Source organism: Sinohyriopsis cumingii, chromosome 2 (assembly GCF_028554795.1).
Source record: "Sinohyriopsis cumingii isolate HCF-2022 chromosome 2, ASM2855479v2, whole genome shotgun sequence".
Taxonomy (NCBI): domain Eukaryota; kingdom Metazoa; phylum Mollusca; class Bivalvia; order Unionida; family Unionidae; genus Sinohyriopsis; species Sinohyriopsis cumingii.
The window spans coordinates 50,708,508-50,736,067 of record NC_142962.1 but is presented as its reverse complement, the minus strand read 5'-3'; the positions used below and the strand labels follow the sequence as shown (position 1 = coordinate 50,736,067).

Below are 27,560 nucleotides of genomic sequence, written 5' to 3'. Positions count from 1 at the left end.
TTGTTCTTTACTTCTTCAGGGTCGGTCATGGTTCGAGCGTAAGCACTCCTGATGGTGTCATGCTTTCTTCCATTGGACAAAGGAGTTTCGTATTCATAAGCATGTCATTCACACCGTTTGGAAGCCCAGCTAACTTGCAAACAAACACTGATTTCACTGCAAAACCGACTCTGGCCTCACGTCGCTCCTCACTTCCTCCAAAACAGGGTGTCGCCAGCGCCCATTTCACAAAGTTCGCTCTCTCCTGCAAGCCGGGTTTCACTCAAGGCTGCAACGTCGATATTATATATGGCTAACTCACCACCAATCAGAGAAGTACTCTTATGAGGTCTGTCAGAATCGTTGCTGTCCAAAAGTGTGCGCACGTTCTAATCGCAGAGAGTGAGAGGAATGCTCCTCATCTTTTTCTCTGTTATGTTTCGACCGCTGATGTAAGGTCCCCGTCAGCCGCAGTTAGATGGCTAGGGAAACATGGAACGTGTAATTTTTAGGACGCATTTTCTGCCATGGAGATAAGCATTGCGAACCCTGAAAAGGGCTGCTCAGTTGCTCAACGGAGCTGTTGTTTTATGATGGTAACTCTACCAAACTTGCTATGTGACGGTGTGTTTATTTATGACAGTAACTCTACCAAACATGTTATTTGGCGGTCTGTAGCTAAAAGACAGTAGCTCTACCAAACGTGTTATGTAGTGGTGTATTGCTATATGACAGTAACTCCACCAAACATGCTGTGTGGCTCGATTTCGCTTTATAACATTAACTCTACCAAATATGAATTCAACACGTATTCGTTGTGTCTTAACAAGACGCAATCGACATTGATTCGTTCAAAGGTCGTATATTTAATATGATATTCTGCAGGTGTGTAGTGTTGGGAATGTGCGGCACAAACAATAATAAAAATACATTCTGCACGTTTTTTTTTTCTTCTTCATAATTTGAACTAGATACCTTGGCTGACTAATAAAGCATAATAAATTCATTCAATGCACTAATATTTTGTTTACGTTGTACGTTTGAAGTTATCCTCCTAAGTCTTCCTTGAGCCTACAAGAGAGATAGTGGAACAAACAGTTATTAATATTAGGGTAAAATATCGCCCACGATATAACGTATTTGTCAATCTATAGTATGGAACAGCATGGTCACATATGTCAAAATAGGCTATCCCCTGCTTCTACCGTAAACAATGTTATCAATGTCACCATAGAGATATCTATTCCCGGTGAAATCAGAGTTGTCCTTAATCGGCACAACCTGTTACGATAAGTCAGTAGGGTTGTTGGGCAGCTCACAAGGACAGAGGCGAATTTCATTTGCTGAAGATGTCTCATCACATGGTAAGTTGCCTATTTTTTTTTTTATTTTTTTTTTTTAATTTTATTTCAGCACATTCTGTGAGTACGTGTATGTGTGTAATTACGCGTGTGTGTGCGCATACGTATCTAAGTCATGTTTTGCATGTTATATACGGAATAAATTCTTACTTAAAAGAAATGTTATCGCTGAGCGCGAATTAACGAGTAATCTTGAATAACGAAGGCTTAAGCAGTATCATTCAAGGCGACGAGGAGTAATCATTTATTCTTCTTCAACACATCTTTTGGATTGACCTATCTTCAAAAACGAATTGGTTGATCTGAAGTTTCTTTAACACTAAACATGACTGTTTATTATTTATACAGGTTAAAGGCGAATATTTTTGTCATGAAAGTTCTCTCTCTCTCTCTCTCTCTCTCTCTCTCTCTCTCTCACGCATGTTGAGTTCTGGCAGGTGAGCTACTAATTTTCCCATCAAACCTGTCATTCTTGATACGTACTTGAGGTTTGCGTTCCCATTTAGTCATTAGACCATTTATTTATTTTGGTCACTGCACCATGCGTTTATTTGGACATATGACATCACAGCAGAAACTATACATTGTGATTAATTCTAACTGCTCGAAAAAATTATGACAATTGCTAACAAGTAAAACGTGTAATAAACTGACATTAGAACAAACAGTACGTATCATTCAAAAGTGAGAAAGTCGAATATATATATATATATATATATATATATATATATATATATATATATATATATATATATATATATATATATATATATATATATATATATATCTCTGTGTGTGTGTGTGTGTGTGTGTGTGGTTTTTCAACAAATACTTCGTGTGACTTAGGAAAAGGTATAAATCTATTAATATTGTGGGATTATTTCAAAAAACGGTTTATGTCAGATAGCATTTTTTTAAATAAAAAAACCCAACAAATCATTTCCTTCCTTCCAAACATTAGTTACAATGAAAGATTGGTGAAATTTACGATAAACGGCGGCACTGGGGCTTTACGGCAGAAATGGGTCATTCTATGTGCGACACACTGACACGTGTTATATCATCGTAATCTTGATGGCGTTTTCTACAGACACCTCACTCAGTCATTTAATCGCCAACTCAACTTAAAAATGAGGGATAAAGTACGATTTTAAAGGTTGACATCTAAGATAAATATTCCACCAAAGGTTTGAACGTTTATATATTGAGTTATCTACGAGGTAACCAGCGGGATATTTGAGACATGCATTCAGTTATGATCTTTTCTTTGGTTAGCCTTTTGTGAAATTAAAACAAAATAAAATAAATATATTACATAAAGGGCCCATAAAACAAAACAAAACAAAAAAATCTGATTAGTTGCAAACTTCATGTAAGTCATGCAGAAAACAATGCAGCTGACATGATTAAATGTCTGTAATGTGACTATGGGGTTATTCAACCCCCATGTATAAGGAACTTCCGTATCTAGTAAGGTCTGAACAAGTTCTTCGTCATATATATTATGAAGATACGCACGAAGTAGAATATGAAAATGGTCGTAATATGCATCCACAATAGAGCATTTAGTCATTGTCTTTCTTTCGGAACACGAGGCTGACATGTGAGCAATAACACCGGTGAACGAAATATTGCAATGTTGACTATAACTATATGTGTAGAATAAATTATTGTTCTTTACGGCAAAATAAAAAAACAAACAAAGCATAAAAACATAATCTTTTTATATAAGCCAAAAATAAAGATGAACACAATATTTAAACATTGATTTCCATATATAGAATGGTTGAACAGAGAGAGAGAGAGAGAGAGAGAGAGAGAGAGAGAGAGAGAGAGACGGGGGAAGGATGGATATATATATATATATATATATATATATATATATATATATATATATATATATATATATATATATATTATAAGCAACTGCTCGTACTCTAAATAGGTAAAAAAAATCTGAACTAGTAAAGGATTTGCATCGATAAGAAAGGCACGCAAATAAAACAATATGGCTGTCTTTAAATCTGTCTGTCTTGTTATATATCTTTATATGTATCTTTCTCTCTTCATGTATAAATATAGATTTTTACCTCTATGTCTGATTGTGTCTTTCTCTCGAGCTATCAGTCTATTTATTTATTGATCCATCCGTCCAATCTATCGTTCAAACCAACGACTATTAATTCGTCGACCTGTCCACGCACTGTCTGTTGGCATCAGTTAATATGTATCAGTTAATATGTATCAGTTAATATGTATCAGTTAATGTATAATGTATTGGCGTATAATCTGCTAACTTTTCCATATGACTAATAAATTCATGACACGGCCTATCGTCTGTAAAATAACATAATATGCTGATAGGTGCGTTATGTGTCTAAATCGGAGATGTACAGTGTGAATGTGTGTATGGGTGTCATTGCGAGGAAGAGTTTAGGATTATTTGCCATTAAACAATAACTCGTTGTGATACGTATAATTGTAATGAAATAATTAATGAACGAAGCAAAATAAATCATGCAATATCTGAATGTTAAATCAGTATCCTATCACAATTCTAAAGCTATCGTTTCATAGCTAAACGGTAAAATTGTGTCAACAATCAGGAGCTTGAATCGACCAATCGGTGGAAGGGACTGGAATCGACCAATCGGACTAGGAGAATCTCATGCAGATGTATGTGTGATTTGTGTGTGTGTGTGTGTGTGTGTGTGTGTGTGTGTGTGTGTGTTTATGTGTGATTTAGAGTTTTAACGTAGCTTTGAAAAATGTCCAGTCATATCGCAACGATCTCTGCAATGTGACAGTTTATAGTGATGTCTAGCACTGGGGCATCATGCCAATGACATGTAGCACGATGCCCCACCCAGCCATATTATCCTGACACCAGGCCGACCAGTCCTAACACTAACCTCTTAATGCTGAGCGCATAGCGAGGCAGCTGTTAGTACCATTTTTTAAGTCTTTGGTGTGACTCAACCAGGGTTCGAACCCGCAATATCCCTCATCCGAGGCGGATGCTCTAACCACTAGGCCACCGGAGCGGTCGTGCAGATATAACTTTTAACTTTTGACTTCGATTTCATTTGTATAAGATGATGAATCATTTTCGTGGTGGTATTTAGGAATAAAAGTCATAGATTTCTTCCATGCATGACAGGAACCATTATAGTGTAGTATGTTTGTTAGATTTAACTCCACAGATTGTGAAAGCAATATTCTTCGGCCGATATGTATTTATCAAAAGGACGCATACAGGATACGATCCATTAAAATGTAAACACTATTTAACATTGGTAGACGTTTAATAATTTAAAAGGAAATAAACTAATTCACTGTATTCAAAGTTCAATAAATGAAACAAAATTCATTCACGGTACTTGTGTGTGTGTGTGTGATTTGGATTTTTAACGTAGCTTTAACAATTTTTCAGTCATATTGCTACGATGTCTGCAGCGTGGCAGTTTATAGTGATGTCCAGCACTGGGGCATCCTGCCGCAGACATGTAGCACGATGTCCCACCAAGTCACATTCTCCTGACACCAGGCCGACCAGTCCTAACACTAATCTCTTAATGCTGAGCGCCAAGCGAGGTAGCTGTTAGTACCATTTTTGTAAGTCTTTGGTATGACTCGGCCTGGGATCGAACCCACGACCTCCCGCATCCGAGGCGGACGCTTTAACCACTAGGCCACCGGAGCGGTCTTCACGGTACTTGAAGAAAAATATTCACAGGATAATGTTATTAAAAAGGAAAGGTTTTCATTTTTTATAAGTAAAATATTCAAGAGGAGTAAATCTTGCTGGAATAAATTTTGAAGGAACAAAGATCGCGGGTGATCCGTAATGGTGTCGATGCGTTTGCAGTAGCAGAATATATATATATAGTCTAACAGCTAGTAATGAAGTCCATTAAACAATACGTGAGATACTTAAATCGAACGTGTGAAGAAAGGTTGGTATGCCTCGTTTAAGAGACATACGTACTAGCTAGGCGGACATGAACGCGCTTGAGTGCAAGAACATAATAAAAGGGATCGGTGAATGGTCAAATTTCGAACCGCACGAGTTAGTCACCTTGTCTTGTTTGGGATAAGGGGAGTGGGTGTAATTAATATAATTCATTGGCATTTTTTTACCAACATGTGTAGGGTCAACAGGTAGGAGGTAGGTCAGAATTTTGTTTGTCAGTGTGTTATGCATGGTGCAAACGTTTTGATATTTGAAACAGCTGCAGCGTATTTACGAGCTTAATGTTTTGAGTTACATTGGGTTTTGCATGCATGCATGTATGTATGTATGTATGTATGTATGTATGTATGTATGTATGTATGTATGTATGTATGTATGTATGTATGTATGTATGTATATGTATGTACACATTTTATTATGCCTGTATCAGTATCTATCGTTGATGCGCAGTTACTCAGACCAAGTTTCTTAATAAAGGTAGATTCAATAATTTGTTTTTTTTCAATTCATATCTTTCGCACTGTCCTTACAACCATAGTAAAGGAAGATTCAATAATTTGGTGTTTCAATACATATCTTTCGCGCTGTCCTTACAACCGTAACATTTTGTTTTAATACATTTTTGTTGTTGGTCTTTTTAAAGGGAGTTCCTTATGTCAAGAATGTATCCCTGAAACACGACGGTAAAATCGTTATCAAGGGCAAAGCACTCGAGGGAGCCTCAAGGTAACACTGCAATTGTAGCCCTTCGCACTCGCACCAATGCATTGGAATCGAAGTCTGCTAACTTCATCAAATAGGAAATTTTAATAAATTCTGCAGCTTCTGTTTTATTTATGTATGGCTATCAAAACACTCATATAAAATGAAGTGACAGGATTTCTCAGCCACTTTTAGATATAACATTCACTGGAAGGAAATTACAAATTAAGAAATCGAACCATTCTGTCATTGAAGAAGAACCTAAATCTTGAATTGCAAAATGTAATATTTGTCGAAATCAAATTTTATGGTTTCGATGTATAAAATCAACGAAACTAAATTTTGAAAGTTTTTCCTGTGATGGAAGTTTTCTTTTTACAAGTTAATGTTAGCTCCCACAGCAGCAGGGGGGGCGAATCCGACATTTTGTCCAATCGTTATTTTGCTTAATTATTACTTTCTGCACTCAGCGGATCCGGTGTAGTCAGCGCCTGGTAAAAAAAAAACGACGACGGTCCATCCTACACGACGGTGACGTCATTTGGTTCTGCGAGCCGATCCCAGTTTTGTCAGCGTCCGGTAAACACAGCGACGACCGCGTCGATGTCATTCCCCCCCCCCCCCACCCCGCTGCTAAGTAGTTATTTACAATGAAAATTATTTACAACTAACCGAATATTTGGTCAAGTCCGATACGATATCGTGTCCGAGGATCATGTAAATTTATCGTTACAAATCCATGTGGGGTCGACTGAGCATGACTAAAAAAGTTTCGAAAACCATTAAAGTCCATGTCACCGCCACACCAAGTTTGCCAGATATTTCGTAGCGTGTGTGTATCAACGCCGTTGAATACAGCAAGAATATTACAGTTGTCTCTGATTACTTTTGGAATCTGAGTGTATCGTTGAGTGACATATATCACGTCGGTGTTTTTATGCCTGCCTCTGGAAAATATCCTAGCTGGGTTTTTTTGATTGTCTAACATAACATCATCGTACACGACTAGATTGTTAACGTCGCCATCAATATCATCAATACCTGGTGCATCATTGATATCTGTAATAAACTCAATAACATTTTTTTCAGCGATCGCTGATGCATTCTCGTTAAAATCTTTCAACACCTCGTAGCATCGTTGATCATCCACGCTAGGGGCGATTAAATACAACTTATCCCACTTCATCCATCTCATTATTAAATTGAGTAACAATTGCGTCTTGCCGGATCCAGATGGTCCGATGATAATCATCCGGATCGAGTTTGGTAACGCTGCAACATGCTTAACTGGTTTTCTCGCTTTAGTCGCCGAAAAATCAATTATATTCATATCTCTATACATAAATTATGGATCTATATTGTGTGAAGTGTAGAGTGCGTACTGGCACAAATGATATGACAACCGTTACAACGAGAAATAACAGATCGGCGCTTACTGGTAAGTGTGCACGATGCGGTACAAAGAAATTTAGATTTATTTCTATTAGACCCGGGGATGCTTTAAAAAAAAGCGAGGAGGTGATATTGCAGCCAAGTTATCAAAACTCCCCGGAACCCCGTGGGCAAAGTATCCAGGAGAAAAGCACCTCCCAGGATATAGCTACTGTGGCCCCGGAACACGATTAGATATCAGACTCGATGATCAAAATCAGCCCAAACCCGGTGAGTATCCAATAAACGCTATCGATAAGGCGTGTCATGCTCATGATGTTGCTTACTACAAAAGTAGCGATCTGCAACAGCGTCATATCGCGGATGTAAAATTAATTCACGCGTTAAATGCTATTCCTGATAAATCATTCAAAGAAAAATTGCTTCATGGTTGGTAAAATCGGCTATGAAAGGTAAATTAATGATTGGAAGCGGAGCTTCTCGCGCTGGTAATTGAAAACGCTAGCGTTTATAATAACAACATAGAATCCATCTATTATTCTCCGAGAGGATACTGGAAGGGGAAGGCCGCAATTGGTAAACTCGCAAGCGCTGCAAAAGTAACAAAGGCCACTGCGGCTAATTGGTTATCCAAACAGGCTATATGGCAAATTTATCTACCACCGCCTAAACAAATCAACTTTTCGCGCTTTGATGTCAGCGTACCTAATGAAGTTCATCAGGCTGATATACTATTTCTACCGCATGACAACGGTTACAAATACGCGCTAACCGTAGTTGATGTTGCGAGTCGATACAAACAAGCGGAGCCGTTAAAAACAAAGTCAGCAACTGAAGTAGCCGATGCGTTTGAGCGGATTTACCGAAGGGGTCCTCTGCGCTGGCCAAATCTATTACAAGTTGATCCTGGCAATGAATTTCGCGGCGCTGTTTTATCAACGCTGAAACATCATAGCGTCGCGATACGACGAGGTCATACTGCGCTACATCGTGATCAGGCAATTGTTGAACGATTCAATCGGACTCTTGCTGAACGGTTATTTGGGTATCAATACGCGAAGGAATTCATCCAAGAAAAACGATCTCGTGAATGGGTCAAAAGGTTGCCAGGCGTAATTGCAGCGTTAAATAACGAGATTACCCGAGCAATCAACATGAAGCCCAGCGACGCGATTAAATACGAGTACATACCCGGAAGATCAAAAATAGATAGCGTTTCCAAGCCGATTCTCGGCGATGTCACTGTTAGATATCTGTATGAACCAGGAGAGCTTGAAGGCGGTAAAAAAAGAGCTACTGATCCTATTTGGAGTGTTACCACGCATAACATATCAACGATAACACGATCAACTGGTAGACCACCGATCTATAGACTGGATTCAACTGCCCCACAGCGGGGGTTTACTCGCGAGCAACTACAAGTGATACCTGACGATACTCAATTGCCCCCACGTGGCCTTAACTAGCGCCGTTGCGTCTATTGCACTCAAGACAGGTCAACCTCACATTGTTTTTGACATGACCGAGACTGTTATCGATCCTGTCCACGGTAAATTGGCGAGCGTCTTTATCCGAATAACGCCAGCGCATTACACAATTGCAACTCGCGCAGTGATTATTCTGTTGTTGTCGTAACGCAATTATTAATTCGGCATCAATATCAAAACGCCGCTGTTTTTTTTTATCCTGTTGGCGGTAACCCGAGAGTTTTCTATCAATGACGCTAGCATCAATAATGTCATCGTTGTCACTGGCTTCGTCAATAACAATTCTTCGAAGCTGATTTATCCTCCGTACTCGGGACACTGCAAGATAGACTAGATTTGACCATTCGATGCGATTATCAACTATCCAAACAATTGTGTCCGTGATGGTTAATCCCTGCGAGGAATGTATTGTCGTTGCGTATCCTAGCGTCCACGGGGATTTATCAGCACGTAGCGCGCCCTCGACGACGCTGATATCAACGAGCACAATATCATTCAGCACAAGAATTTGTTTTTTTGTCCCTGACGCTGTCGGGCCCGGGATTTCAACTTCAATGTTCTGCCGCCGTGTGTCCGCGGGTCTATAACACAACGGCACTGGACGCGTTGGAAACTTTTCCTTATGCAACGTAAACAACTTCCGCTGAAGTGTGTCTCTGACTATCTTTCTACTCGCTACAATCAAATCGTTTGGTCTCCATGTTTCCCAGAATTCATTTAACGGCGTTTCCGGAATCACCTCGCGGATTATTTCACATTGAACTCTATCCGGCTGTAATCTGATTAATTTTTTAACCTCGGGCAGTTGTTCATCAAGTGCTCGGTAATCAGTATCGGTTTCTTCATAATAGTCCACAAAATTCTTTAGCCAATCATGTGGACCCTCGCCGACAAATGGTGGTGGTTGGCCATGGTCGCCACACATGATTACCGCTGTATTCGCGCGCAGCAACCACTCAAGAAACATTTGTAAAGTATCTAACGAAACAGTACATATCTCATCCCAGATGATAACCTCAGGAATAAATTTTTCCCCCATTCGATCAGGAGTCCACTCACCGCCGCTGTATCGAAAAAAGCTGTGATAAGTAACGGCGTCAACATTTCGTTGTTTTATCTCTCGCGCTAGTCTATGGGTCGGTGTAAGCACGATTATACTTGCCCGCGTTCGAAATAATTCAATTGCCCGAGTCGTCTTTCCTGACCCGCCACAGCCGCTTAAATAAACTGTTTTATATCTACAAATTGGATCAGAACACGGTGGTGCATTAGACCATTCTGATAAATTATCACCGCGTAAGTAATTGTTTGCAACGGTGACATTTGCTGACGGGGAATAATCGCGTCGTATTTCATTTTTAATTCTCCATATACCCCAACTCTCGTCCGGACTAGTAAACTCGGCTAAGTTTCCCTTGTACTTTACGTCTATATAAAATGAATCAACGGCTACTCTAACCGCGGTGTCGGGAAATCTATTTATCATCGAGAATAAATTGATAGCGGCGTAATCCAACATAGACGCCCTCAAATGTGGATACGCGGGGCTGTCTCCATCGCTGTAGGAAACAACTGTACCCAACTTTGTTCCATTGGACAAGAAAGCTGTTTTGCAGTTCACGTATCTATTTTTTGCCACTGCGTCCTTGATTACGAAATCATATTCTGCTCATCTATAATCAGCCGTGAGCAATATCGTTTGTAGTCGCAGTTTTTTCCACCTTGTGTGAACTTACCGATTATTCTTCTACCGAGATCTTTTGCCTCGCGGTTTCGTTGGTTGAATATCCTTTTGGACCATTCGATGATATATTCCTCGTCGGCATCAATGTGTTTTCTGGATTCGTCAATTATGCTATCTAGACGCTCTGGTTCTGGTAACCAGACTTCAGTCTGCGCCCGGTATGATATAATCGCGTCACTGACAATCAAAGATACAAGCATGCTACAATCAATCATATACCGTAACAGCGCTATTGGCAGCCACTTCTTTTCAGCCATGTGTCTACCGATCCAAATATAACAACAGCGATGAAGTCCTGCCGCGAATTCAAATGATACTATGCGAGCGAATCCGGTTAAATCAAAATCAGGCAGTGGTCCATTAATAGCAACACGAGTCATTTCATGTCTGGGGTGTCCAAATCGTTTGAAATACTCAGCGGCGGATCCATACCCGAGAAAACTCGCTGGATAACAGGCAACCATATCAACGGAGATCATAGCGTCGCGGTTGTATTCAGTGTTCCATAGTCCACCGTGATAATATTCCAAACAACTGGATTGTACATCCGGTAGAAACTCCTTGCGCGTTGGTCTCCACGCATTTTTCCTTGCTGCAACATGAGCCGCAACCGATGGAATCGTAAAACAATTTGTTAGCAGTTGTTCATCATGCTCTTCAAATTCCATGGCGGTTTTTTTCATCTTGTTGTGAAACGCTTCAGTGCGATATAATTCACCGTTTGGTCTTACAAACTGATCAAAGGTATCCGCATCGTTTTCAGCGCTGCGAAGTAACCACACTGATACAGGGTCGTTTTTACACAAGCAGGCAATAGCATCAAATAGTTTCCTCTCCGCGAGAAAACCATCCTCTCCCAGGAATTTCCCCGGGATATACTTTACTGTTCTATCCCGTGGAAATATTGTGACCGCGGGCGTCCACGCGTGTTTGTTATGATCAATAATTTTGATTGGGGCTCCATTTGATTTATACTTTGATTCGTATAATACTTCACCGGTTATTGTTGTAACGGTTATTGGAAATCTCAGCGACGTTTCTAATCTCGCTATGTCGCTGATGGTTGCTCCTCGCTCGCGCACTGTCTTCTCCCATTGGTTTATTTTGCTACGTCGTAAATCGGTCAGTTTATTTCCTCGACACGCATTTGTAAAATGCTCTATTACTCGTTCTGCTACACAATTTATCCCCGTTGACTGTTTCATCGGCGCTAGTTTTCCGATATCAGGTTTCTTATTTAACGGGTATATTCCATAGACAACTGCTGTTTCAGGATACGCTCGTTCATAGTATGGTCTGTCAACTCCGGTTAACAGCCCTGGCTTGGAGTCGCGGCTAACAATGACTGTTTTCTTGTCGCTGAGAACCGGTTCAAATTTATCACGTATGATCCAATTACCTGATTCCACCCGGACAATGAATTTTACTCTGAAGAAATACTTGCTGGAGGCAAGTTGTGATATTATCGTTGCTGCGCGGTTGTCGTTCATGGTAGCATCAACAACACCATCAATTCGAAATGTTGACCAACTATGAGATGCACCATCACGCTTGAATTCATTGATACAGTCGCGTATTTTATTCAACAGGGTTCTATCGTTTATTAACGCTTTTGGTGCGTCCTTGAGGACTCTATCGAGATTGAACTTAATATTTTTCCAGGGCTTAATTGCTGCTAATCTCTCAAACTCTTCCATATAATTAAAACAAGTATTTAAATGAAAGAATATAGTATAATGAATCACTGCAAATGGTTGATGATTGGGTCGACAACCCCGTGCAATAAATCATGTAGAGGTGAATTCTGCGGGTATCATTTACAAAGCGTTCGTAATGGTTCTCTTGGCCCCCTACCGTGCTTGGTTTGTCACGTTGGTGTAAGAGGAAAATCGCAGTTGTGTATCAATTGTGGCGAAAAGCGATACAGGGAGTTAAAACGCTATTATGACAAGCGAATAAAAAATGCCGTCATTGACCCCACCGCAGACTTCGTCATCAAAACTCCTCAGGACTACATTGCAAGGTTTATAATTAAACCAAATAATGAATTAGACAAGTAGTATTATTATACAAATGAACCAAGAATTTCAGCCGCATCCTGTGCTCGTTAATTACGAGGCATCTCGCGACGGCGTTGTTAGAAATTATAGACTGAAGAAGCCGATTGGTACCGTAAATAATCAGGGATACTTGCAATTTACTGCAGGAGGAAAAAACTATTATGTTCACAGGATTGTATTTGAAGCATTCAACGGATTAATCGAAAATGGGCTTGTGATTCATCATATTAATAATAATAAGACTGATAATTCTCTTATAAACTTGCAAGCTATCTCGCAAAGTCAGAATACCAAAAAAGGCCAAACTGGTAAGTTTTCAAAGAAAGCAAAACCCGTAAAGTCATTTGATACAACAACTCACGAGGAAAAAATATTTCAGTCGATGAATGAGGCAGGAAAATATTTTGACATTTATATCGCCTCAATACGATTTGTTGCAGAAGGAATACAGAATTCAGCGATCTCAAAAAAGACGGGTCACAGAATTCGATTTTCATATATAACAGAAATCAGCGAGTGACAAGGTCACCGTGACGAAGTCACCGGCGCCTATGGCGCTGACGAAGTCGCCATGACAGTGCGAACGCTACAATAAATTGTCTCTTCCGGAAGAAATACCGGAAGAAAACGAATTATCCTACGGTTTCATCGAATGTTAACACACCTCGGGATTGATACGCAGGGTTCATTTTGTAAAATAATTTTTTTTTTTTATTTAGAAATAAGATGTTTATAAGAATATGAATATCGAAGACATCAATAATATATTAACCGAGATTTTAAAATTAAAAAATCAAGGAATTGAATTATCTGATAAGCTTGATAACCAAAAAATATTGTCCGATTATGAAATTATTAACGAGCAATCAAAGATAGGTCGATATACCTTGCCACGCGAGTATTCTTTTATAAAGCGATTACAATATACGATCAATGAAAACTTGTATGGCAATGACGTAAATGCATTTATTGGACTATTTACTGCCGTTGAGACAGTACGAAAAAAACTCGGACAGGCTTTTGAACGACGTCGAGAAATCTCTAATAAAATTAAAAACATTAGAAGGATTATAGACGAAAACTCCCTGGAGCCCCTGGGACATATCCCCCCCCCCCCCGCCACACTCGGCGGGAAATTAGAAATTACGGAGCAATTGCAATAATGGTAGGCGAATCACTTACTACTCGGCTAGCCAGAGAGCGGCTAGTAGCGCTTAAAAAGTTCATACCATTACGAGACAGGGTCCGAAAACAACTTCAAACGCGGCAACAACTACAAACTGATTTTGCTGTTGGAAGCGAACAATTCTTTGCTCCGGTAACTAAAGCGACCAAAGATGTTACGGCGGCAACTGTGCCCGTCCTCGGTGCGCTTGAAAAGATAGCGGCTCAGACCGAGCAAACAAAAAAGTCTCTGGAAACACTCCCTGCGAAAATAGCGGTTGCTACAACACGGAGGCCGCCACCACTCGCTATAACGGACCCACAAGAACCATATGTTACAATGGCCGACGAGGAAGAACTAGGCGCCACCGCAAGAGAACCAGAAGAAGAAATACCGGAGGAAATACCGGAAGAAATACCGGAAGAAATACGGAAAGAGGGGAATATACCCCGTAATGTTCTTAAAAAGAGCACAATAGATCAAATCAGAGCCTCCAGCGATGAAGAATTAGTTGATTTTACTGTTACAAATTTTGATAAGGACACACGAGATGAGCATATCAATAGCGGCTACGAGAAAAATATAAGGTCGTTAAAGGATTGGACAAGAATAGTGTATTTGGCAAATAAACATAAAAATGAATTACCACCGCGTGATAATAATTATATAATATTCTACAATAAAGTAAAAAGTGAAAGACCAAAACACGGAAAAGGATACTCTGTTGGTAAAGACGTTACTTGTCCTGGTAGTGTTCTCAGTGATATATCACGGCTAGAAATACTAATCGGAGAAAAACGAGCCGGAAATAACTCTCCGGAAATAATCAATGAGGCCGCTGATATTTGCAGGCGGTTATTTGCCGGTGGTATCATGGACATTAATGCATATCGAACGCTCATTGACGAGTTAGTGGATGATTAAAAAAATTATAAAATTGTCGTTTTTTGTCGGTTTTTGGTCGTTTTTTGTCAGTTTTTGGTCGTTTTTTGGTCGTTTTTGGTCGTTTTTTGTCAGTTTTTGGTTAGTTTTTACGGGTGAAAACCCCAGGAAATCATTTAGAGAAAATCGATATTTTTTACCAAAAACCGGCAAAAACCGACCAAAAACGACCAAAAACTGACAAAAAACGACAAAAATTGACAAAAATTGACAAAAAACGCGGATTTTTACCGCCGATGAAAACCCCAGGAAATCATTTAGAGAAAATCGATGTTTTTGACAAAATTTATGATTCGGTGGTGGGAAGGGGGTGATCAACCACTAATTGGAAAACACTGGCGTTTTTTATAATAAAGATGATTATACACTACAACCATGATAAACCAGTCAGCGTCTACGTGGTAAACTCACGATTGCCCGTATACCGCGCGTGGTACGGAGACGGTCTCGGTAGCACCATTGCGGGGTTATTTACAAGAATGGCTCCAAAAGTGGCGCCGTTAGCCAAACAATTAGGAATGAAGGCTATTGATGTTATTCGTGATAAGGGAATCAGCGCTATTGGAGATGTCGCCGGAAGGGCGTTTTCTGCAGCAAAGGACAAACTAATGTCGTTGGTGAGAAAAAGAAAACAGAATCCACCGGTGATGCCATCAACGACATTGATGCCTGCAAATGTCAGTAAAGTAATAAATAACGCCGTGGAAGAAAAACTAGCGTCGTTGGTAAACAATAATCAAGATGACATCGCAAACATAATAGCGGGAAGTGGTTTAAAACGACGACGATGATTTAGATGCATCAGCGTATTATTAAATAAAATGTTTAAACGAACAGCTGACCCGGCGTTTGATATGGACGCACCAGTGCACAAGGATGATTCTGTCCGTAATTATCAATTTTATTCCTATCTTGCAGTACAACCCAACATACGATCGCGAATTGAACTTCAAGTCCATGATACCAGTAAATATTTTTTACCGTGTGAAGCGTTTATTGAAATCGAAGGAGAACTTGTAACAGAGGCCGATACTCCTGCTGTACCAGCACCGTATCCAGATGGTACCAAAGTTGGCTTAGTCAATAACGGCGTAATGGCGCTATTTGAGAGCGCAAAATATCTCATTGACGGGCGAGAAATTGAATCAATAGAACGTGATGTTGATGTTGCTACAACAATAATCGGGCTAACAAGATATTCCGACGATTATACAAGATCAGCGGGTCCATCTATGATGTTTGCAAAGGATACTAGAAACACTGCTGGAAACTCGCAATTTGTGGTAAGACGACCAAGAAATAATGCTAATAACGCTGATGCTGATGTTGAGAATATGATTATAAACAGCGATCCTAATTTTAACATCGGAGCTGCAACACGCATATCAATGTTAACAGGGCCGCGTAGATCTTTCTCATCCGCGATTCCACTGCATCATATATTTGGATTTTGTAGGAACGTGCGAAAAGTTATCTACGGAGCAAAGCATACCGTGGTGCTTGTGCGAAAAGGTGATGATAGAAATGCAATTTGGAGAATTGCAGCGGATCTTACGAATCCAAATAATGACTCTGGTAAAGTCGTTTTAACTAAAATATTATTGTGGATGCCAGTAATGACTCCATCCATTACCACAGAGGCACGATTGCTATCCTTTATGGAGCAGGGAGGAAAATCATTACTAAGTTGGCTAACAACAACAACAGATACTAAGCAATCAAATATCAATGGTATATTCACATGGAACCTGGCATCACAACAAGGCATTTCGGCTCCGCGTCATATATTTGTTGCGTTGCAGGATATGACGAGAGTTGATAATCAACTATCCAGCCATATGATATTTGATCGATTAGGCGTTACTGACGTCTCGCTGAGAATAAACGGCCAGCAGGAACCATCTGAGGATATACAACTTAATTACGGTCAAAACCATATTGCACGCGTGTACCATCGGTTGCTGTCGTATATGAGTCGTGATCAAAACGTCGACACTGGTTTGCAAATATCACAACATGATTTCAAAGAACTATATCCGATCTATTACTTTTCGCTGGAACATCTTGATTTAACAAGACAATCCGTCGTTGATATACACTTCCGAGCTAATGTAACTCGCGGCGTTATTACCGATTATAGAGCGGTTGCTGTCATTCTCAGCGATAAATCAATGCTGTTGGAAGGTGTTGGTGGACGAATGAGAATCGTTGATGCGCCAGTGGAAAACATGTAATTGAAAACATAAACGCGTTTACAATAAAAATGTCGTATAATGTTGTCGGTGTAGAGTTGACCGATGGTCAAGTCAAGAAATTACGATCAAAGTCGGCTAAACAATGTGGAACCACAATAACGTTAAAGCCGTCACAGATGGCAGGTGGTAATCATAAGATATCGTTGACGGCGCGTCAAATAAAACATTTCAATGATGCGATGAAGAATAAAAAGGGTGTTCAAATAGATTTTTCGGCCGCAGCGATTAAAAACATGGAAAAGACCGGTGGGATATTTCCGCTGTTAGCTGCGATTCCAGCGTTGATTGCCGCGGCGGCCCCAGCAGTGGCGAAGGCGGCGGCGTTAGGAGCCGTTGGTACCGCGGCGGGAATGGCATTGAAGAAGGCAACCGGGAAAGGCTATAAAAAAAAACGACCCGTAGCCGGAAAGGGTCTAAGACTACCGGGAACCCCGTATTCATGGTACTCGGGGAAGGGTCTAAGACTACCGGGAACCGTTTAATGACTCCTATGTCTAATTTTGATTTAATAGATGCCGCAAACGCGTTAGCGATAAAAAACTTCAGAGGTGTTTTTATGAGGGATCAATTACCGACAAAACCAAGGAATATTGAAACCGGTATAATTAACCTCGATAAATCCTCCGGAGCGGGGACTCATTGGGTTGCGTACGCAATTGATCCGCGTGCGATCGTCTATTTTGATTCATACGGGTTAGCCCCGCCAAACGAGTTCATGCGGTATATCCGGGCGTGTTCAGCCCCGGTTTTTTATTCCACGCTGCCAACACAGCAATTAAGTGACCCACCGATATGCGGCCGTGAGGTATTGAACGTACTCGCGGCGATTTCATCATCGCGGAAACCACCTCATGTGGTTGTAAACGAATACACTAGTGGGGTCGTAGAGGCCCGGCGGGTTAATTAAAAACACTGGTTTTTTTTACAATAATAATGATTGATATCTGGGGACGACCGGTTTCGGCGCTGAAAGCATCCACGGAAACGCTCGCCACCGATGACATAAAAAAACTAATCGAGGATGAAATCGCTGATACGTTAAATTTAACCAGTGTTGACCCGGGCGAAATAGTTGTATTTCAAGACCGCCAGGGTAAACTGAAATCCAGTAATGTGTCGCTGAATGACGTTTTAATACGACAGCGTGATGCCGCCGAGAACACTATCGTGTTGTATACCGATGACGGACGACTTAAATCAGGTGAATCCATCTTGACGATAAATGGAAAAATAAGTACACTTGGCAACAATTATATATCCGTGTCGGATTCGTTAAAAAATTTGTATGATAAATTTAACGCGCAAGCAAATCAGTTCGAGGGGATACAAAAGCCTGTCACCGATATACAACTCACTACTGCTAGTTTTTTTGGAACCCCGACGGTAACCGAACCGAATCTTGTGGGGATAAAAAATACTATTTCGGAGTTTACAACGCTGTCGGGCCAATTTTACACGTTACGAAAAAATTTTAACAGGGCTGATAACACCATTGATAAATTCTTTGGTAAAAAAAATACCAGACCGGATGAAATTACAATAACTATAAATGATATCACTGCGTATGGACAGGAAATAGGAACAATCAAAACTGATGTTGAAGCGAACAAAAGGAGTGTAGACGCGTATAGAGGGGAAATAAGAACAATCAAAATTGATGTTTCAGCGAACAAAGGGAATATAGACGCGCATGGACGGATAATAGAAACAATCTTCGTTAGTGTTTCATCGATCACAAATAATGTAGACGCGCATACAGGGGAAATAGTAACAATCAAAACAGATGTTGCGGCGAACAAAAGGAGTGTAGACGCGCATACACAGGAAATAGAAACAATCAAAACTGATGTTACAGCGATTAAAGACAGACTACCGGAGGTGACAAAAATAAAAATCCCTCATGAAAACACCATCAACACAGTATACACGATTCATCATGGATCATTCGCTTGGACTCCTACACAGAATACAGTAAAAATCACCGCAACTGTTAAGGGTATTTATCGATTGACACTGGTTTCAATGATGCAGTTTAATATATTATCGTCGAGTTCATCCGGGTTTAAGAATACAATATCAACAATTATAGACAAGGACGCAGCTGAACTGTTTACAATTTATGCCGTCGATAGACATTTAACCGGGGCAAACATTACATGGTATGTGGAATTTGTAACGGATCTAAGTAATTAAAAATACTAGCTCTTTTAAAATAAAAATGACCACCAAGGTAATTGAATCAGAGGTATCACCGACGTCACATCAATATCGATTCAATACCGTAAAAGAATTCTCCGCGAATTTGAAAACGCTTTCCGAACAATACCGTGTAAAAATAAAAAAATACCGCCGAAAAATAACCACCATCGACGCGGTCGTGTACTCGGTGTCAGGTATAGTAGCCGGTACCGGTGTTATTTTATCCACGGTGACCATGATGGCCCCGATCGCTGTTCCAATCGCTATCTCCGCGGCGACAACAATTGCTGGAGTCGCCAACGCAATCACTAGAAAGATATCATCGTGTTCTCAGAAAAAACTCAACGAGTATACAGTAAAACATCAAATAGTATCCGACGCGTACTCGAAATTATCCGGGTTTATCTCGTTGGCGATAGATAATTCGTTTATATCCGATGCTGAATTCTCCACGATGGTCCAGTTGCATGACTTCGCGATGTCAAAAATCGAGGATTTTCAACTGGAAGCTGGAAACCACGTCGCTGAAACAACTTCAATGGGCTTAAAACATTCTCCTGAAACAACTTCAATGGGCTTAAAACATTCTCCTGAAAACAAGCAGGTTGTTAATATTCGGTGTTGAAATTAAACACTAGAAACAGCGAATAATAATAATGTCGCTGAACCCCGAATGGTTGCAATTATTTCAACGGATCGCGGAGAACACCACTCCGGTACAAACAAATATGATATCGATAACATCAACGAAGCCAGAATTCAGTGTAAACTTCCCTTCTCCGATTCCAGTGAAGGAAATAGCGCTGGCAAAATTGCGAGTATATCACAGTTGGCCTAATATCCGAGCGGAAGCATTTAACAGACAACAACCGAATAACTCGCTGGTTTTTGCATGGACAAATAAACCCGATGGGACCCCAGACTGGAATGAGGTTACAATACCAACTGGGTCATACCAAGTAGAACAAATCAATAAAGAATTCCAACGCAGGATAAAATCGATCACAGGAAAAGAATCAAAAATCGATATTACGGTTCATGAACCGACGTTATCATCGACGATTGAAATAAGCACACCGGGGTATATGGTTGATATTTATAACAGTTCAATAAGAACCATACTAGGTTGGCCCGAGAATCCACCTAATGAAATTTCCGCGGATTTGCACACGAATGCGCAATCATATCATGAAATTATTCCCAGTTATCGAGATAATTTGTCTATTATAAAAAGCACGTTATTACCCAGTTGGTTTTTATTTCAAAACAGGAATATCATGCAGTGGTTTTTTAGTATGAAAAAAACCCTGAATCGATCGTCATATTAACAGTTATTTTAAATGATATCACTAATGCTTTTATCGAGATTAATCATAATTACCAATTGCAACTAGAACAACTACGGAAAACAAAAGCACGAAAACACGTTGAGGTGTTAAATCAACTTATATCAGACATGGAATATATCAATGAACGAATCGTTAAAATGATATCCGATAACAGCGATGGTAATAAACAAAAATTCCTAACCGAGTATAATATCACAGAAGCCGATTTACCCGATTTCAAGTTTCCAGAATACAACGCGCCAGAACTAAGAAAGTCTCTTAATGATTTTCTCGGTCCATCAATTATCCTCAGACACGATAACGGAGATGGTGGTAGGCATATTGCTCCATACAACGTAAATATCGCATCGGTGATAGTAATCAATCTAGTGTGTGATGTTATCGAAGGGAGTTACCAGGTAGATACCAAGCAATCAAATCAAGCTCAACAGGGGTATATCGTTTATTCATTTTCGCCAACAGCCCCTCCAGGATTCTTAATCGTTGAGAGCCCAATTAATCCGGTCTATATGCGATGCCATAATCGGTTTTTAACGAGAATTAATTTTAGACTTACCGATCAGTCAAATAACCTAATTGATCTACAAGAGGAGGAGTTAGTGATCACTCTATTTGTGAGATCATTGTAAATAACTTCTTAGCAGCGGGGGGGGGGGGGAAATGACATCGACGCGGTCGTCGCTGTGTTTACCGGACGCTGACAAAACTGGGATCGGCTCGCAGAACCAAATGACGTCACCGTCGTGTAGGATGGACCGTCGTCGTTTTTTTTTTACCAGGCGCTGACTACACCGGATCCGCTGAGTGCAGAAAGTAATAATTAAGCAAAATAACGATTGGACAAAATGTCGGATTCGCCCCCCCTGCTGCTCCCACACTGATATTGTCTCTTTGACTGTCAACTTGGACGTCCTTGGAAATAATGATAGCAAGACGATCAAAGTTAAGTTTCCTAAATCGTATACATAAAGTCATTCTTCGTTCTGCCAGAGAAACAAATTTGCGAGACATGCATATACATGTATGTTCGTGTTACAGTGCCTCTGTGAATCGTTTCACCAATACCAACACTGCTGTGCCGTCTATACATATTGAAACTGATTATATCTGGAATTATATTTTATAAGCATGAATAGATAGATTGCACTGAATAGTTTCGATCATGGCTGCGGATGTATCGAGCGAGAATAGGGAGTGGGGGCAATATGAACTCTTGTTTTAAACTTAACCTAAGTGTACAACGATCGCGGTAGGCGATTATATTTGGTATGATGCGTGTCGACGCTGTGTAGATGACAACACACATTTCTTTTAAAATCCTAGATGCAACATCAGGTGGTTTGAGAACAGATTGGTTCTACTCAATTCATTTATGTCGAGCTTCAGATAATAAACTTAAAACTGACTTGTTTAAGAACGTAATAATGTTAACACATGGAGCTTTATTTTTGCGGTGTCAAATTTTGGCGGATTTCAGACATGGACATACTAGTATTTAATAGGTTTGGCGCTATCATTGTTGAAATCTGACAAAAATAGGGCAATATTCTATGGGCAAAGCAGAATTTAGTATCAGTCGACCAATGCAGACAAAATTTAAGTCTAATATTTGTGTTTACTGACGGGAGATAAACCAGCGTCCAGGTAAGTCGCTACTTCACTGGATTATTCCTTGGGGAAAGCAAGATGTTGCATTTTACAAGTATAGAACAGTTCGTATTTATTGGATAGCAAAGAGCTGAGGATAATATTTCTCTTAAATATTAAAATTTTGTCCGTTTCAGTCAAAATTTGTCTTTATTTCCGTAATTTTTCTTGTTGTTGTTAGTTTGATAATAATAATAATAATAATAATAATAATAATAATAATAATAATAATAATTATTATTATTATTATTATTATTATTATTATTATTATTATTATTATGTTACGTGTTTAGACTCGAAGAAACAGTAACACAAAAAACAGTGATAACAACAAGCTTTGAAACATATAATAATTTATTTCCCTGGAAAAATTCTGCAAAAATGAAAAAATATGAACTTACGGTTTTATAGAATCAGATCCAAAAATAAACCAATAATAATCCACGAATAAAAATTTTGAAGTCCTAATAACAAAATGTTCTAATGATTTCAAGTTTGAGTCCCGACGAAGAATCCAAGATGGAAGGCGATGACGTATGCTGTAATCTTGTAGTGTTGAAGTCTACAGTTCCTTGTAGAAACAAGAAATATAACTCCGGTTTTGGAAATCTGAATAAATTTTTATAAAAGCTGTCATGTTCAACAATTCCAGATGAGCACACGTATTTTCCAGGAAAAAAAAAAAGAATTAATCCTTTTGATTCCAAGTAATTTGACATAACTCTAAACAGCACAACACACGCGTTCCAGTGTAAAGAAAAAGCCCAACTATTGAGAATATCTCTCCAAAACAAAGGTTATATCGTAGTCTAAAACGCGAAAAAAAAAGAATCACGTGATCATGTTCCAGAACCTCGTAAAAATTATTTACTTGTTAAAAATTATGTACACTCAGCATGACCCTGACGAAAACCAATCATTTTACTCTGAGAAAGAAATATTTTGTTTTTACATCGTAAATCAATAGTACCATCATGACCTCGACAACATCCAATCATTTTAAAATAAAAATATAACTTATTTACAAATTTTGAATCAAGATCAGGATCTAGGTCAACACCTGGTGTTTAATATAATGAACAGTCAAGGTCAAACTATTTTCTGGAAAAGGCATCATTTCCAGTGAATAAATTTACATTACAGTAGCATGTAATGGAAAGTAAAAATAATTTAAAACCGACAAACAAACAATTAAATTGAAATAAATATATATTAGATCAGATAATAAAATCAAATATGCACTATTATTATTATTATTATTATTATTATTATTATTATTATTATTATTATTTCTCCAGATTCAACATTTGGTTGCAAAAGGGAGGTGCTTCCGAACCGGAGAATGCGGCATTTGTATTTGATGCCCGTTTCAACTATGAATCGGACCAAAATACTATCGTCTGCAACAATCGACATGGCGGAAGCTGGGGATCTGAGGAAAGGCACGCCCACTCTTTCCCGTTCGTTCAAGGAGAAAAGTTCAAGATTAAGATTAACGTCCATCACGACCATTATCGGGTACGTGAAGGGCTTTTAATTTTGGAGGTGTAGATACTACTAGCTTCTAAATATATCATTAAGTTTTCAATATAAAAAACACCCAGTAAAAGTAAACGACTAGTTCATTTCTTCAAACATACCTCTGAAGGTCAGGAAATGAAAATAGCCAAGCGAAGCAAGCAGTCTTTCGAGACGTGCACGTTTTTAGTAAGGCCATGTTTTGTACTCTTCAACCAAATTACACCCATCAATCAGACAGCAAAATAAACGGGAAATCAAAGTAATTTTAACAATAGGTAAGATCTGCAGGGTCTTCTTACGTTAGAATGGTCACTTTTGGCTTTACCCAATGTTCGCAACTTATTTGAAATCACACGGAACTAAACTTAAAGAACAAATACAGAGAAGTCTGCCATAACGGCCACATCTTTTAGGTCATGACGTATTGTGAATGGCAGTTTTCTTCTGGACTCCAGCAGACGGTCACAAAGGAGTTATACTTTTGGTGAGATGTTTCCTGTTTCAGGTGCGGCCTTCCTACAGACTGCTTACCTGTCGCTGTTGTATGAATAGGAAATATGTATTATGCTCAATATAGTTAACTCCAATCTATGTCAATGAAATATTAACAACGTTAAGTAATATCTCGCCGAACTTTGTTAGTTGCAATGAAGTCTCCATTAGATGGTTTTAAGGAAAAAAATGCCAGACTTTTCCGCTATTAAAGGCAGAACTCTGTCATGTAATTATTCTGTCCACTAATTTAACTCGCGTAATAATAAACGAGATGTTCAAAGATCATACAGATTTATCGAATGAATTCTAACTTCACCATCCTGGTGTGATTTTTAATATTTCATTAAGACATTCCGTAACATATGATTTTTTTTCTTCCAGATTCAGGTCGGCAGTCATGATGTCGCGACATTTCATCACAAGATGCCTATACATGATGTGGATACCCTGAGAATCGATGGACACGTTGAGCTTCATGATGTTAAAGTGAAGGAATAAATGGATATTCAATATAAGCCTTGAATCAAATTTACTGGACGATAAATATTAAAAAGAAAAGACAATAAACTGCCATTTACCTATTTTTTTCAGTGTTTATTTGCATTTAACTGATATATATATATATATATATATATATATATATATATATATATATATATATATATATATATATATATATATATATATATATATTGCAGCAGAACAGACGAGATAGAAAAGGAATAGGATATCATGGACGTTGTACATAAATAAATACAATAGTACATATTGAATATAAGTCCAGCAATAAATGTATTCGCTGAAGAAAGTAGTAGAAATATAGAGTAGGTGCATGCATCTTTTGTTGTTGTTGTTGTTGTGGGGTTTAACGACATTTTTCAGCACACGATAGGTTATACATGGCGGCCAGTATTAATGGCGGAGGCAGAACTAGGAAAACCCCGGAAAGAACCACCGACCCACGAAAAGCTACTGGCAAGCTTTCTCACATACCCACATTGGCTGAATCCGAGACTCGAACCCACGCAGACAGAGGTGAGATGGCAGTGATCCGTAACGGACAGCGCTTTAGACCACTCCGCCACTCGAGGCCCCTTCATCTTTTGTTAATATATATATATATATATATATATATATATATATATATATATATATATATATATATATATATATATATATATATATATATATATCGGTCTATCTACCTACCCTATTTAAGAGTGAACGTTCTTAAAAGGACTAGTTTTACCCAGCCTGAGCACTTTTGCGATCTACAGTATACGCATTCCTTTTAATGAGATCAATGACATGAATGAAAATCATGTATCCAAACCCAAAAATTAACGCACTAAAATCGATCGAAGTAATGGTTGGAATCAGTGAAAGAACAAAAGAAAAGAAACTACTGTTGTTCCCTCCCGAGCTAGAGCTGAGTCCATTGAAGGTCATACTAAGGGTGCCAAGGTCACTGCTACAAAACAAACAAGGTCGATTTGTTGAATTTTTTTTGCCGGATATAAAACACCACATTACATTATAAATAAATAAAAGGTCTGAATAGGCTCTTAGACAGGATCGCACACCACAGTGATTTCTCAGCATTTCAATCTAATCTTATTTTTCTTTGAAAAAAAGAAATTCGTTGAATATGCTGTTCATTTGAAAACAATTGGTTACCTGGATTTTTCTCGTGCGGACCGTGTCTCCGAATGTACACGCATATATGATTGAAACTAACTTGCTGATCACGCCGCGAAAATGGAACAGAATAATATGAATCAAAAGCAATCGGGATAAAAAAAAAAAATATAACCTCGTAGAATTATAATTACACTGGTATTTGGAGGAACTAAATTATCTTTCTAAAGTAAAAATAAATGTAACTGGAAAGAGGAAGTGAGAAAAGATACAAAGAGAGAAAGTCTATAAATTAACATGAAGCTCTGCTATAACAGTATATAATTTGTCATACAGAAATTCCAAGTTATAAAGTCTTATTAAAGACCTGTAACGGTATATGATTAAAAAAATTAGCATATTTTAACGCAGACATCAAATGCATCCCCCCCCCCCCGAAAAAACAAACGACAAAAAAACCCATAAAAACCCCACTGTAAACAGTTGGCCAAATAACTTATTTTCATATAAATCGCTGTCGACCCTTTCTAAACTCTGTATTGACGGGCCCAACAATCAATGTCAACATGAAAGCAACAAATTAAATACCACTAGTTCAACTGAAATTGTCATTGCTATAGTAAGGGCCTTGGATATCACATGCCCTTTCTCGACAATTGTTGGTGTGAACACTAGAAATATGTTGACCACTGTCCTAAGACATATTTAGTTAATTTCAATAGTTATCTATTGGTATTATATTTGCTGTGCGAAATAGTTGGTGCTTGTTTTTCATCGTTCGAGTTCATAGATGACCGTGACGTCACTAATTAGTTTAGTTTCTGTGAGCACGCGAGTGACTAATCATTTAAATTTGTGCTCTGACTGTCTGTGGTACAACAAACAAGAGATGCCACTTGAGGCTCATGACCAATAGAGGATCTACTCCAGCTCTGAGAGTTACGATGATTTTTCTTTTGCACTGACTGCAATTTCCCCCACCTCACAGTTTGTAACTCAAGTATGGCTGCGACTGCGGTAGGTGGGATCTCCATTGGACGTGTTATGTTGACCAGAGTTATGGTAAAACAGGAAATGTTTCGGGCATCTTTCCTAGCTCCTTCCTTATGCTAAAGTGAGCAGTGTGCTCCTAACTGGGATTGCTCAGACTCCCAAGAGAATGGCGAGTTTCACTGTTGCTGCTGTGTAGTGAAAAGTGACCCTATTTTCTGAGCTGTCACTGTACAGCTCGACAGCTACAGCTCACAGTGTATCCACACCTGCTACTTTGAGGCTCACTCGTCGCCACAGGACTTGGAGGTATCTGGTAAGAGATGTGGTAAATGACATGGTTTGCGCATGAACTGGAGTTTACTGAGGGAACGTTGGCTAGATTCACCATCCCTTTCTCGTCAGTCCAGTCATATCCAAATCCAGTGGCAAACCAGCGTCGGAACGTATGGAGGCAAGTCCCACTGTTCCTGAGGTGATTCTCTACGCTGTCCACACAGCTCTTATCATCTGCCTCCAACGCCGGGGGTGGGAGTGGTGCTCAACCGCCTTTCGACTTTAGATGACTATTCAGAGGGAGCCAAGCGTTGCTCTCTACTCGGATCAACAGTTAGCGTCTACTGTTACTCATAGTAGCACAGGTGTAGCCTGAACTGATACA

General features: G+C 39.2%; 1 protein-coding gene across 1 annotated transcript; it reads left to right on the top strand.

The window, feature by feature from the left end:
* The first annotated feature begins 1,194 nt into the window (after nt 1–1,194).
* Nucleotides 1,195–24,852, top strand: LOC149804827 (galectin-7-like). The gene is made up of 4 exons (XM_089934773.1): nt 1,195–1,343; nt 5,957–6,039; nt 23,554–23,773; nt 24,653–24,852. The coding sequence occupies exons 1-4, from the start codon at nt 1,329–1,331 to the stop codon at nt 24,767–24,769; spliced, it is 435 nt and encodes a 144-aa protein (XP_089790899.1). The 5' UTR covers nt 1,195–1,328; the 3' UTR covers nt 24,770–24,852.
* Nucleotides 24,853–27,560: the final 2,708 nt, after the last annotated feature.